General features: G+C 42.3%; 1 protein-coding gene and 1 non-coding gene across 4 annotated transcripts in view; both read left to right on the top strand.

Moving 5' to 3' along the window:
* Window positions 1-15,105, top strand: part of NFX1 (nuclear transcription factor, X-box binding 1) — an 84,454-nt gene that overhangs the window by 52,026 nt on the left and 17,323 nt on the right. For all 3 annotated transcript variants that reach the window (XR_003548507.1, XM_006143102.3, XM_027769806.1), the window contains 3 exons: window positions 491-599; window positions 6,372-6,491; window positions 10,775-10,854. Coding sequence is in view for 2 of the 3 variants with exons in the window: in XM_006143102.3 (XP_006143164.1) it covers window positions 491-599; window positions 6,372-6,491; window positions 10,775-10,854 (309 nt within the window). In the remaining variant the exon portion in view is untranslated. The remainder of the gene's footprint in view (window positions 1-490; window positions 600-6,371; window positions 6,492-10,774; window positions 10,855-15,105) is intronic.
* Window positions 1,756-1,862, top strand: LOC114006848 (U6 spliceosomal RNA). Its single transcript, XR_003548519.1, has one exon. It is a non-coding gene; the product is annotated as a U6 spliceosomal RNA (small nuclear RNA).

The raw sequence follows: 15,105 nt of genomic DNA on the forward strand, positions 1-15,105 counted from the left end.
TTCTACTCCTAGGATTTTAGCATGCACACATACATACCTGGTGTGATTTTTCAAGCTGCCAGCATGTTCGGCTGTTTGGGAATCAAGCTGCTATTGGCCATGTGGGAATCCAACACATTAACCATTATGCTACATGCTAGCCCCTATAAATAATTTTTTTGAAATTTACATATTGACAAGAGTGATGAATTGTGCTGTATACAAAGACATATAAGCCAGTGTTTGAAGGCTTAAAGACTTCCTCCCATTTTCAAACGTATACAAAGAGACTAGTATACTGAGACGCATATACACAACATCTGGCTTCAGTATTGATCAATCTGTGGCTAATTTCATTTCATCTATATCCCTACCTACTACTTCCCAGGTTTTGAAGCTACTCCCAGATACTATTTCATCCATAAATGCGTAGAACTTGGTTCCTATTAATTTTTATGGGAAGTATAAAATGAACGCGATTTTATAAGTAAATATAAATTGCTCTTTCCAGGATAAGGAGCACAAGTGTCCTTTGATTTGTGGGAGGAAACTCCGCTGTGGCCTTCATCGATGTGAAGAACCATGTCATCGTGGGAACTGTCAAACATGCTGGCAAGCCAGTGAGTATACTTTATTACTAAGAGTTTTCTAGAAGTTCAGGCATATGTTTGAGACATTTATTTGCTTAGATTGGTATGGATTATTGAGCTAAGCCTAAATATTTCAGATATATTGAGACTTTTCTTTTAAAAAGTTATTCCTGAGCGTTGGCTGGTAGCGTGGTGGTTAAGGTGCTGAATTCCTACATGGCCAGCCTCAGTTCAAGTGCCAGACCTGGAGGCTTGAAAATCACTGTGTGTGTGTGTGTGTGTGTGTGTGTGTGTGTGTTTGTCTGTCTAAAATCCCAGGAGGAGAATAGGGAGAAGGGATTATGGTGTGACCATTAACCCTAGTGGGTGATTTCTCTTTTCCTTTCTTTCTCCAACAAGCACACGCATCTATGACAAAAACTTTAAAAAAAAAATTACGGGGCCAGCAGTTGGCGTAACGGCTATGTTGCTGGACTCCCACGTAGTCAACAACGGTTCGAGTCTCAGACCCGGCGGCTTAAACTCAAGCTGGGCATGAGTGCATGCGTGCCCAAGATCCCAAGAGGAGAATGGAGGAGTAGGGATTGTGGAGTGGCCAGCCCCCCAGGGGGTGATTTCTCGCTTTCTATCTCTCTGTCTCTGGCGAGTGCATGCGCTCTATAGCGAAAACCTCTCCAAAAAAATAAAAAAAAACAAAAGAAAAAAATTACTCTGGGACCAGCTGGCGGCATGGTGGTTAAGGCAGCTTGATCTCACATGGCTAACCATGGTTCGAGTCCTGGACCTGGTGGCTTGCTTTCTCACTTTCCTTTTCTCTTTCTTTCTCTTTGTCTCTCTGTGGTGAATACACGTGTTCTATAGCAAAGTTTTAAAAATAATAATAAAATAATTCTTTTTTTTTTTGGAGAGGTTTTTGCTATAGGGCACGTGCGCTCGCCAGACAGACAGAGAAAGACATAGAGACAGAAAGCGAGAAATCACACCCCAGGGGGGATGACCATACTGCAATCCCTTCTCCTCCATTCTCCTCTTGGGATCTTGGGCATGCATGCACACGCGCCTGGCGTGAGTTTTAAGCCACCGGGTCCGGGATGCGAACCGCAGTTGACTACGTGGGAGCCCAGTGACATAGCCATTACGCTAACTGCTGGTTCCCAATAAAATAATTCTTTAAAAAGGGAAAGAAGTGCTTGCTTTGGCAGTACATATGCTAAAATTGGAATGATGCAGAGAAGATTAGCATGGTCTCTGCACAAGGATGACACGCAAATCAGTGAAGTGTTCCATATTTTTTTAAATGGTGGCAGTTACGACTGCACGGATCCTCCTCATGCTGTCAGGTTTTTTGCTTGTTTTCTTATGATAATTTAAAATATATAGGTAGGGCTACTTGAGGAAAGTTGGAGAGCCACATCGTGTGGTTCTTTAATACACCTACGTCTTGCATTTCAAGGGAGATTAGGTAAAAGAAACAAAATGACTCAAACAAAAAAAAAAAGAAAAAGAAACCAGGTTCAACTGTATGTGTGCCTCAAATCCCTAAAGGAAAAATGGAAGAGACGGGATTATGGAGTGGCTATCCCACATCCAGGGATGCTTTCCCACTATTTCTCCAACAAGTGTACATACACTCTTGCAAATTAAAAGAAAGAAAGAAAGAAAGAAAGGGTTATTCTTAGTGGTATATTGTCTCTAAATGTACAAAAACATGAGATATGAGCATTGATCCTAAGATGGGGTCTGGTTCATCAGTAGATTTTTCTGGTTCCTACCTCTTATCTGTAATTGACCTTGATTCAGTCTTAAGCAGTCTTCTTTATGTTATTAGTAGCAGTTCACAAATCTTTTGGTCTTAGGGCTTATTTACATCCTTAAAAATTATTGAAGACAAGGGGTCCAGCTGGTGGCATGGTGGTTAAGTTATTGGACTCCCATGTGGTGGACTATGGTTTGAGTCCCAGACCTGGAGGCTTAAAAATCATGCTGGGCACGTGTGCACGTGTGCCCAAAGTCCCGGGAGGAGAAGGGATTGTGGTGTGGCCATAGCCCCTAGGGAGTGATTTCTCTCTGTCCTTCTCACTATCTCTCCCTCCAGTGAGCAAACAAGTCCTATAGCAAAAAAAAATATAATAATAATTAGTGAAGACAAGGCTGGCAGGTGGCATGATGGTTAAGGGCACTGGACTCCCACATGGCCAACCGTAGTCTGAGTCCCGGACCTAGCAGCTTGCTTTCTCTCTCTCTCTCACGCAAGTGTGCACACAAGCACTCTGTCCTTCTCTGGTCAAATTAAAAACAAATAAATAAAGTTAAATAAAAAAAAATTTTTTTGAGTACTTTTTGCTATAGGGTGTGTGTGCTCGACAGAGAGACAGAGACAGAAAACGAGAAATCACTCACTGGGGGGATGGCCACACTGCAATCCCTTCTCCTCCATTCTCTTCTTGGGATCTTGGGCACACACACGCGCGCGCCCAGCATAAGTTTAAGCCACCGGGTCCGAGACCTGAACCATGGGTGAATACATGAGGAATCAGTGACATAGCCATTATGCCAACTGCTGGTCCCTAAATAAAATAACTCTTTAAAAATAAAATGATTGAAGAACTCAGAGTTTTTTTTTATGTGAATTTTATCTGTAGCTATGTATAATCTATTGGAAATTTGATTTAGGGCTGGCAGAGGATGTGGTGATTAAAGCATGAAATTTCTACATGACCGACTGCAGTTTGAGTCCTGGACCTGATGGTTTGCTTTCTTTCTCCCTCTCTCTCTGACTCTTTGACCAAGTTAAAGAGTAATAATAGTGGGAACCAGCAGTTAGCGTAATGGCTATGTCACTGGACTCCCATGTAGTCGACCGCGATTCACGTCCCAGACCCGGTGGCTTAAACTCATGCTGGGCACATGTGCGTGTGTGCCCAAGATCCCAAGAGGAGAATGCAGGAGAAGGGATTGCGGCGTGACCATCCCCTCTGGGGGGTGATTTCTCGCTTTCTGTCTCTATGTCTCTCTCTGTCTGTCTGACGAGCGCAAAACCTCTCCTCCCCCCGAAAAAAAGAGTAATAATAGTAAATAAAATTAAATGAATAATTATTTAAGTAAAGTAATAAAAAAAGAAGTTATACTTGAGAAATTTTGGGGGGGATGGGAGTTGCTATAGAACTCATGCACTCGCCAAAAAGACAGAGAGAGACAAAGAGACAGAAAATAAGAAATCACCCTCAGGGGAGATAGTCACATTGCAATCCCTTCTCCATTCTCCTCTTGGGATCTTGGGCACACACGCACTTGCACCTGGCATGAGTTTAAGCCACCAGATTCAGGATTCGAACCACAGTTGACACCATAGGAGTCCAGCAACATAGCCATTACACAAACTGCTGGTCCTGAGAAATTTTTTTTTTTTAACAGAGATTTTTGGTATGGGGTGCATGTGCTCGCCAAAGAGACAAGAAGTAAGAATCACCCCCCCCCGGGGGGGGGATGGCCATGTTCTAATCCCTTCTCCATTCTCCTCAGGATTTTGAGCATGCATGAACATACACCTGGTATGAGTTTCAAGTTTCACGCCACCAGGTCCAGGACTTGAACCATGGTCGGCCATGTGGGATTCCAGCTACATAAACATTGTGCCATCTGCTGGTTCCAAGAAAGCTTTTTAAAAATTTGATATATTGGGGACCAGCAGGTGGCATGGCAGTTAAGGCTCTGGACACTCCCTCATGGCTTACCATGGTTCAAATCCCAGACCTGGTGGCTTGCTTTCTCACTTTCCCTCTCTCTCTTTTTCTCTTTCTCTGTGTCTCTCTCTGGTCAAATTAAAAAATAAATGAATGGAAAAATAAAATTAAATAAATATTTTAAAAATTTTTTTGATGTATTAGTTCATTTAAAAGTAAGAGTAGAGGCCAGCAGGTAGCATGGTGTTTAAGGCATTGGACTCCCACATGGCCAACCAAGGTTTGAGTCCTGGACCTGGCAATTTGAAAATCACTCTGAGCACGTGTGTATGCATACCCAAAATCCCAATAGGAGAATGGAAGAGAAGGGATTGCAGTTTGCATTTCCCCTGAAGGGTGATTTCTCACTTTTCCCCTCACTGTCTATCAAGTGTATGCACCCTATGGCAAAAACCCTAAAAATAGATAAACAATAGTAAGACTGGTCCATAGTTCAGTTGTTAATTGCTGTGTCAAGGGAGCCATATCCTATATGGTAGATCTTAGTTCAAATCCTGGCTCTGGTGGTATGAAAGACATTCCAGGCACAAGAGTATGTATGCCCAGGACCCACCAGAGGGAGAAATGGAGAAAATAGCATCACAGTGTGACAAAGCCCCATTGGGAAGTGCTTTCTCTGTCTCTCTTTCTCTCTTTCTCTCTCTCTCTCTCTCTCTCTCTTTCTCTCTCTCTGACACATGCCCTCTGGCAATTAAAAATAAAATCATAGACCCACTGCGTATTAATATAAGTAACTTCATGAAAATAGTGAAATTAGTGGATGCCTGAGCTAGTAGAAAAGAGCTGGATTCTTGTATCTGCTTTCTGTGTTCAGTCTCCTGCAATAGTTGAGGCATATGGGAAAAAAATCCACCTTCACACAGATAAATAGTTGGGAAGGGGAAGAATATTTTTTAAACTTTTTCATATGGCTATTTTTTGATATGACACCAGAATACAACCTCATTTCAGAAAGGACTTGAGTCATTTGTTATGTTTTTAGTCACATTATAATTTACTGTTCTCGGGGCCAGAAGGTGTCATGGGAATTGAGCACTAGATTGCATATGGCCAACTCCGCAGTTAGGATCCAGGACCCAGCAGCTTGAGAGATACACCAGGCACGTGTGCATGCCCAAGGTCCTGAGACAAGGATGAAGAGAGGGGTTTGTGGCATGGCCATCTCCCCTGGGGGTGCTTTCTCACTTTCTTTCATTGTGTTTCCTGTGAGCATGCACACCTATAGCAAAAATCTGTGTAAAACAGATAGGATTGTTCTCTCTTGTAGTTCGAATGATTCTTTTGCCCATGCATAATTTTATAGCAGCACACACTGATCACTTGGAAAGTAATTGTCCACTGGATTATGTAGATCTTTGAAATAATGACAAATTTTGTATTACAATATTAAAAACTCATGGTTGGGACCAGAAGGTGGAGTGGTGGTTAAGGCGCTGGACACTCCCACAAGGCTGACCACAGTTTGAGTCCCAGACCAGGTGGCTTGTTTTCTTTTTCTTTCTCTCTCTTTCTGTGTGTGTGTGTCTGGTCAAATTAAAATAAATGAACAAATAAATAAAACTAGGGACCGGCATGTGGTGTGGTAGTTAAGGATGTTGGATTCCCACTTGGCTGACAGTGGTTCGAGTTCCGGACCTGGTGGCTTTCTCTCTCTGTGTGCGTGTGTATGTGTGTGTGTGTCACTCTAAAATAAGCAAATAAATAAAGTTAAATAAAAATAATTATACATTAATAATTATACATTAATTAATTTAATTTAATAATTCCTTTTTTAAAAACTCATGGTCATTGGTATAACCTCCCATCTGATCAAAGACCCTTTGGAGAATGTATCTGCTCATAGTGGTAAATGGAACATTTCTTATCTGTTCATGCCTTTATCACCAACTTAATAATATAAAAGTTTAATAAAATAAGAACCCTGTTTTAAAAAATGTAGCTCCAAAAAATACAAACAAAAAAAAATTGTGTGTGTGTGTGTGTGTGTGTAAATGTGTATGTGTGCATCCCAAACTGATTAAGGATTATTTCATTTGACCTGCTATTTTACTTTATTAAGGTTTTGATGAGTTAACCTGCCACTGTGGTGCATCAGTGATCTACCCTCCTGTTCCCTGTGGTACTAGACCCCCTGAGTGTACCCAAACCTGTGCCAGAATCCATGAATGTGACCATCCAGGTGAGTCCTGTCTTGCTTCTGTTCCTGGAGCTTGCTCGTGCCATGTTCTGTACAGTATTGCTATGTAGCTGTCCTCACTGCTCTGAGAGCTGCTCCTTACTCCCTGTGCTCAGAGTGTGTGCTACGAAGTTGGGTGTGTGATCTAGGCCACAGTTAGGAATCTCAGAGCCCTCCATTGTTTACTCTGTGGATGGTGAACGTAACAAAAAGTTTGGAAGAAGCCTCCACTGATGCTTTCATGAAATTTTCTTCTTTCTTTAAAAACTTCTAGTTTCGATACATTATTTCAAATTTGAGCATCTTTTTTTAAATTTTTTTTTATTTAATTTTATTTATTATTATTATTATTATTATTATTACTTTTTAATTTGACCAGGGAAAGTGAGAAAGTAAGCTTACAGGTCCAGGATTTGAACCACGGTCAGCCATGTGGGAGTTTAGCACCTTTACCACTGTGCCACCTGCTGTCCCCTAACGTTGAGCATCTTTTTATGAAATTAAAAGTATCTTAGTTTTAGCCAGTACAATATCAGTACTCCCAGCTATTCTGGAGACTGAAGCAGGAGAATCTTCTTTTTTTTTTTTTTTAAGAATTACTTTATTTATATATTTATTTTAATTTGACCAGAGAAGGACAGAGTGAGAGAGAGAGAAAGTGAGAAAGTAAGACGCATGATCAGCCACATGTGAGTCCAGTGCACCCTTAACCACCACACCACCTGCCAACCCCCAAGGCAGGAGAATCTTGAGTTCAGATGTCAGCTTGGGCAGTATAACAAGAACTGTCTTTAATTAAAAAAGGAAGTGAGGGAAGGAAGGAAGGGAGGAAGGAAGAGAAAGGAAGAAAGAAGAAAGGAAGGAAGGAGAAAGAAAAAAATGACTAGGTGGGGCCAGCAGGTGGTGTGGTGGTTAAGGCCGCTGGACTCCCACATGGCTGACCATGGTTTAAGTCCTGGTCCTGGCAACTTGCCTTCTCTCTCTCTCTCTCTCTCTCTCTCTCTCACTCTGTCCCTGGGCAGAATGAAATTAAAATAAATAATAAATAAAGTTAAATAAAGTAATTCTTTTTTTAAAAAAGAGAAAAAAATGACTGGAATGAAGAGTTACTTGATTTTTTTGTTTCAGAAGCAATATTTTGTTGTTGTTGTTGTTTTAGGTTTTTGCCATAGGGTGTGTGTGCTCAATAGAGAGAGAGTTTGCTGGAAATTGAGACATCACCCTCCAGAGAGGATGGCTACACTGTAATCTCTTCTCTATTCTCCTCCTGGGATTTTGGCCACATATGCACACATGCACGCCCAGCATGAGTTTCAGCTGCCAGGTCTGGGACTTGGCCATGCGGGAGTCCAGCACCTTAACTAACACACTACCTGCCAGCCCCCACAGTATAGACGACTTATGAAAGAACGATGTGTTAAATGGATAGACCACAGTTTATTAAGTCAGTCCTATTTTGCTGGACATGTAAGTCGTTTCCAATTTTTCTCTGATAAATTGCTGTAGACATCAGGCCAATAGCACTTGACATCACCCGTCTTCCGTATCTGTCCAGTTTAGTTGCTGGTTTTCCTGCGCAGCCATACTGGGCCCATCATTTCATTTTACCTAGTACCAGAGGCAAATCTGAAATATCCAAGGTGCCAGGTTTGATACCTACGCTGCCTGGCCAGATGACGCAGACTTGCAAATATAGCCATATGTTGTTTAACAATGGGGATGTGTTCTGACAAATGTTAGTACACACCTAGGCTATATAGTATAGCCTGTTAAAATCTTATGGGACTGTGGACCAGCAGGAGGCATGGAGGTTAAGGCACTGGTTTCCACATGGCCGACTATGTAGTTTAATTCCAGGCCCAGAGGCTTGAAAAATCATGCCAGGTGCATGTGCATGCATGCATAAAGTCCTGAGAAGAAACAAGGAGAAGAGATTGCAGTGTAGCCATCCCTCCCGGGGACAGTTCCTCTTTCTCTCTCTCTCTCCTCTCTCTCTCTCTCTCTCTCTCTCTCTCTCTCTCTCACACACACACACACACACAAGCACATGTGCCCTATAGCAAAACTAAAAAACTAACAAACAAAACTTATGAGACCACTGTCTAGTTAGTTAGTTAGGAGATTTTGCTACAGTGCGTATGCACTTGCCGGAGAGACAGAGAGAGAAAGCAAGAAATCACCATTCCCCCCCAAGGTAGGATGGCCACGCCACAATCCCTTCTCCTCGTCTTCTCTCATGCACATGCACCCAACATGAGTTTCAAGCTGCTGGGTCTAGGACTCAAAGCATGGTCAGCCACGTGGGAGTCCAATACCTTAACCACTATATCACCTACTGGCCTCCGTTCTCAATTTTTAAAGTTATTAGAATAAAATAGAATTAAGCAAATTTCACATGAAGTGAAAAGTTCCTTCCCAGGGCCAGACAGTGTGGTGGTTAAGGGCACTGAACTCCCACATGGCCAACGGTAGTTGGAGACCCAGATCTGGCGGCTTGCTTTCTCACTTCCCCCACCCTCTCTCTCTTTCTCTGTCCCTCTCTGAGCAAATTAAATAAACCAATAAAGTTAAATAAAATAATTATTTAAAAAATGGAAAAAGAAAAGTCCCTTCCCTAGGACCTGAGGATGGACCTCTCAGATAGCTCATAAGCCACTGCTGAGGTGTTCACACAAGCAGAAAGTAAATGTCCAACCAGTGCTCACCCTTTCTCTCTCTCTTTTTTTGGAAAGGTTTTTGCTATGGGGCGCGTGCGTTCAACCAGAAAGACAGAGAGACAGAAAGTGAGAAATAACCCCCTAGAGGGGATGGCCACACTGCAATCCCTTCTCCTCCATTCTCCTCTTGGGATCTTGGGCACACATGCATACACGCCTGGCATGAGTTAAGCCACCAGGTGTGGGACTCAAACCGCCGTTGACTACATGGGAGTCCAGCGACGTAGCCATTACGCCGTCTGCTGATCCCAACCCTTTCTCTCTTGACATTCACTTACAGATGCTATAGATGTAGCCCAAATCCTACTGAGCTATATTCACAAGAAGAACTTAACCACTTGTGAATAGTGTTGTTTTAGTCTGCTTTTATTCAGCATTTATTCATTTTCTTGAGTGTTTGTTGTATTTATAGCCTGTGTGATATCAGAGAGTGGTTTAAAGGAAGGGATAAAAGCCTGTGGCCTTGGGGACTCTCTAACATTCTCCCTGAGAGAAAGAAGATGGTAAATAAATACATATGGCACAACCAAACTTAACATGCATGTGGACCAGAAAACATGGCAGCAAGATCTGTGTAAGAACTATGACATCAGGGAGAGTGAGGAAGACTTCTTGTAGGAGATGAATTTTGATAATGTCCCTTACTGGCAGTAATGAAATTGAGCAAAGTCAGTAGAAACATTTTAGATGGAATAAATGGCAAAAATATCTGATCATAAGTAAGCTGTTTCTGTGTGAGGTGGGATTGACCATGGTTGCATGAGCAGACCACGTGACTGCTACAGAGCTAAGGTTGGAAAGCTATCTCCCTCTTAGCTTCTGACTTGAGCATATCTCTTACTCCCTTGGGTGGCTTTCTTTTTCTCACTCATCCTTCAGCACTTTTATATAAAGCCAGACTCTTTATTTTCTTATGACATTTTAAAAGAAATACTCCCAGGGCCAGCAGGTGGCATGACTCCCAGGGCCAGCAGGTGGCATGGTAGTTAAGGCTTGGGACTCTCACATGGCCAACCATGGTTTGAGACCCAGACATGTTGACTTGTTTTCTCACTCCCTACCCTCTATGCTGAACACACGTGCCTTATAGCAAATTTTAAAAACAATAATAATAATTGGGACCAGCAGTTGGCATAATGGCTATGTCACTGGACTCCCATGTACTCAACTGAAGTTCAAGTCCTGGATCCGGTGGCTTAAACTCACACCAGGCATGTGTACGTGTGTGCCCAAGATGCCAAGAAGAAAATGGAGCAGAATGGATTGCAGCGTGGCCATCTCCCCTGGGGGGGTGACTTCTCACATTCTCTCTCTCTCTCTCTCTCTCTCTCTCTGTATTTCTGGTGAACGCACGTGCCCTATAGCAAACACCTCTCCCCCCCAGAAAAAAAAAAAATCAATAATAATAATAAGTAAAATTAAATAATTCTTTAAAAAATGAAAATGTTTAGTAGTTAGAACTACTCCTAGCTCCTGGATTTAAGTTTCACATCCTATGCCATTCATTACCCGTATGATAGTTTATATGGCTTTATTTAGAAATGATGTGTGTTACCTTTCTTTCTGCAGTGTACCATTCTTGTCATAGTGAGGAGAAATGTCCTCCTTGTACTTTCCTGACTCAGAAGTGGTGCATGGGCAAGCATGAGGTAAGCTTCCCCTCTCAAGTTGTCATTGTTCCAGCTTGAGATAGACGCTTTTATTACTTAAGAGTTGTTAGTCTCACATGTAATGTAAATATGCAATGTAAATTTACCTCAAGTAACAGAATCTTTCTTTTATCACTTAAAAACATTTTTTAATTGCTAGAGGATACATGTGCTCACTAGAGAGAGAGACAAAGAGAGGGAGAAAACACCCACCAATGGGGCATGGTCATGTGACAGTCCCTTCTACATTTCTCCATTCTGTTGGGATCTGGGGTATGCACGGACATGTGCCTGGCATGTATTTTTGAGCCACTGGAGCCAGGATTCAAACTCGGGTCATCCATATGGGATCTGGCCCTGTGAACCCTGGCCCTTTTTCTTTTTTTTTAAGGTTTAATTTTGTTACAATAAAATTGACCCTTTTTAGGGACCAGCAGATGGCATAGTGGTTTACATTGCTGGACTCCCCCATGGCAGACTGCAGTTTAAGTCCCAGACCCAGTGGCTTGAAACACACTGGGCATGTGTGTGTGCATGCCCAAAATCCCAGAGGAGAAGGGATTGTGGTGTGGCCATCCCCCCAGGGGATGAATTCTCACTTTCTCTCTCTCTCTGTCTTTCTGGTGAGCACACATACTCTATAGCAAAAATTTCTCTTAAAAAAAAAAAAAGATTTTTTTTAGCTTATAGATCCATGTTGTTGTTTTTCTTTATTCATGATAGAGTACATGCATGTGCACCACAAGAGTGAAAGACAAGCACCCTCCATAGGGTCTGATCATTCCGATCATGCCATGATCCCCTTCCTCCAGTCCTATAGCCTGTCAGATCTTAGGCACGTGCATGTATGCCAGGATATTCCAGGCTGCCCGGGCTGGGGGTTCAAACCACAGTCACCACGTGGGATCCAGTTTTCTTGAGTAACACATTACCACTGTGATACAGAGCCAACCCTGTTATTTGACTTTTTAAAATTTTATTTGTTATTATTTTCTGAGAGATACAGAAACAGATATATAGGCTTCCTTGCCCAGGGTCTTCACCCCATGATCTTCCCCCTAAATCTGCATGTTCAGGCAGACCAAGAGCACAAACTTGGAGCCTTCTCATGACTTCCAATCTCATGTAGCAGTGTCCTTACTGCCTGTGTACTGTAGCTGAGGTCCAGATTTATGAATTTTAGCAAAAAGACATATGCAGTCATGTAACCACCATCACGATCAAGGTAAAGAACAGTTTGGGAGGGACCAGCATTCAACATAATGGCTATGTCGCTGGACTCCCATGTAGTTGACTGCAGTTCGAGTCCTGGACCCAGTCTCTTAAACTAACGCCGGGCGCATGTGCGTGTGTGCCCAAGATCCCAAGAAGAGAATGAAGGAGAAGGGATTGCGGCGTGGCCATCCCCCTGGGGGGTGATTTCTCGCTTTCTGTCTCCCTGTCTCTCTCTGTCTTTCTAGCGAGCGCACGTGCCCTATAGCAAAAAAACACTCCCCGAAAAAAAGAAAAAAAGAACAATTTGGGGGCCAGTGTGGTGATTAAGGGCACTGGACTCCCACATGGCTAACCATGGTTCAAGTCTTGGACCCGGTGGCTTGATTTCTCTCTTTCTTTCTCTCTCTGGTTAATTTAAAGAATAATAATGATAATAAAAAATAAATAAAATAAATAATTCTTTTAAAAAACAAAACAAAACAATTTGTTTACCTCCAGACTTTCCTTTATGATCTTCAGTAGTCTCTATGTCCCCTATCTTCAGGCGCTGACAGCGATTTGTTTTTTGTTTATCCCAATATTTTTTTTCAAGTGTCACATAAATGTTATTATATGAATGGAGAACTTTTAATTCATTTTGCTTTTTTTTTTTTTTTTTTTTGCCAGAATGCATATATATTCACCAGAGGGCAAGGCATAGTGAGAAAGAACCCCTCATGGGGAATGGTCACACCACAGTCCCTACTCCTCCATTTTTCCATCCCATTGGAATTCAGGGCACACATGCACATGGGCCCAGCATGTTTCTCAAGCCATTGGGTACATGGAATTGGCCAGGTGGGATCTGGCTGCCTTAACCACTATACCATAGAGCCAGCCCTACTATCATTTTTTAAATCTAGTTACAAGCATTTGAAATTCAGCCTGTGTTTAAAGACAACTTTTAGGTTAACCGGCATGGAGGGAGGTTGCCGACTTGGAAAATGGCATTTCAGCGAGAATATCCCACAACTGAGTAGACCTCTTCACCAGTTGCCACAGCTTTCCAGCCTGACTACTGAGCCATAGTTCCTGCCCCCAGTCTCACCAACACTCCATGATAACAGTGTTCCAAAGGACTTTCCTCCTCATTTTAGCTTCTAAGCCATACTTGGCATTGTCAACTATAAATACTTAAATTTTTTTTATTTTAAAAAATGCAAGGACTGGGGGCTAGCAGGTGACATAATGGTTAAGGCCCTATACTGCCACATGACCAACCACGGTTCAAGTTCCAGACCCAAAGGCTTGAGAATCACATCTGGTACGTGTGCATATGTGTCCAGGATCTTAGGAGGAGAAAGACCATCCTCCCAGGGGGCAGTGATTTCTTGTTCTCTCTCTTTCTGTCTCTGTCTCTGTCTCACACATCCTATAGCAAAAATCTCTCTCTTAAAAAAATAAATAAAATGCAGGAGCTGGGACCAGCAGGTTGCATAGTGGTTACAGTGCTAGATTCCACATGCCCGTTCGAGGTTTGAGTTCTGGACCTGGCAACTTGAGAATCATGTTGGGCACGTGTGTGTGCATGCCCACAATTCCAGGAGGAGAAAAAGGAAAAGGGATTGTGGTGTGGCTAACCTCCCTGGGGATGAGTTCTCACTTTCCCCATCACTGTCTCTCTCCGGCGAACACATGTTCCCTATGACCAAAAAAAAAAATCTTTAAAAAAAAAAATGCAAGGGCCAGATGGTGTCACAGTGGTAACGCAGCCTGACACACAGGTCCTAAGTTCACATTCTGAAGCCTCCCTGTGCATACTGAGCACACACACATGCCCTTGATCTGGGCTTGCCGAGGCTGAGGGTGGATTGTGAGACTGGAGGTGCCTGTCGGGAGAGCCAGTCTTATCTCTCTCTCTCATGGAAGAAATGAAAAAATAAACTTTTTTTAAGAATGCATAGTCATTGTAGACAATTGAGAAGATATAGTTCTGCTATTGAGAATACTCTGGTGTATAACCTACCAGGCATGTGTGATATATACTTTACCCTACTCTGATTAAGAGCGTACTATTTTGTAACCTGCTGTTTTTACTTCATATAACGTTATCCAACATTTCTTGAAACTCTTGACATCTGTAACAACAAGCTCTTAGTATTCTTTTCTTATCTTGATAGACGTGTTTGTTTTTTTTTTTCATTTACTTCCTGTGGGTGGTTCTCAAGTCATACTCCTTGGTATTTATTCTTCCTTTATAAATCTCATTTCTTCCATGAGTTTTTCTGTTCTGCAACATCTAAATACCATCTTTGTGTTGATAGCATATTCATACATTACTCAACAAATATTAAGTACTACTGTATGCTAGGTAACAGACTAGATTTGACTGATTCAGAGGTAAACAAGACCGATATGACCCCCACCCTTGTGGAACATTCACTCTAGGGCAGAAGGCAGATATAGAACAAGGCAATTATAAGTACAATAATATGGAAAATACAAAGTTCTAAGAGGGGGAAAGAGGGATCCCCTATCCAGCAAGGTGTATTGGAGGACCACCCAAAGGATAATGAGAAAATAGTCAAGTAAGCGCCAGTGGCTAACGTGGTGGTTAAAGGCGCTGGATTCTCACATAGCCGACCACAATTCGAGTCCCAGACCTGGTGGCTTGCTTTCTCCCTTTCCCTTTCTTTCTCTCTGGTCAAATTCAAAAACAGTAATAAGTGGAATAAGATAAATAGTTCTCTCTTTTAAAAATAATTATTGTATTTATCTTCATTTATTTATTAAAGAATTATTTTACCTTTATTTCTTTTAATTTGACCAGAGAGGGATAGAGGGAGAGGAGGGAGGGGGAGAGAGAGAGAGAGAGGGAAAGTGAGGAAGTCCACCACCAGGTCTGGGACTCGAACCACAGTTGGTCATGTGGGAGTCCAGTGCCGGTCCCAATTGACTGATTGATTGATTGATTGATTGATTGATGCATGCCAGCCAGAGAGGGACAGAGTGAGAGAGAGAGAGAGAAAGTGAGAAAGCAAGCTGCCAGGTCTGGGA

The sequence above is a fragment of the Tupaia chinensis genome, unplaced genomic scaffold (assembly GCF_000334495.1).
Source record: "Tupaia chinensis unplaced genomic scaffold, TupChi_1.0 Scaffold000093_1, whole genome shotgun sequence".
NCBI lineage: Eukaryota > Metazoa > Chordata > Mammalia > Scandentia > Tupaiidae > Tupaia > Tupaia belangeri.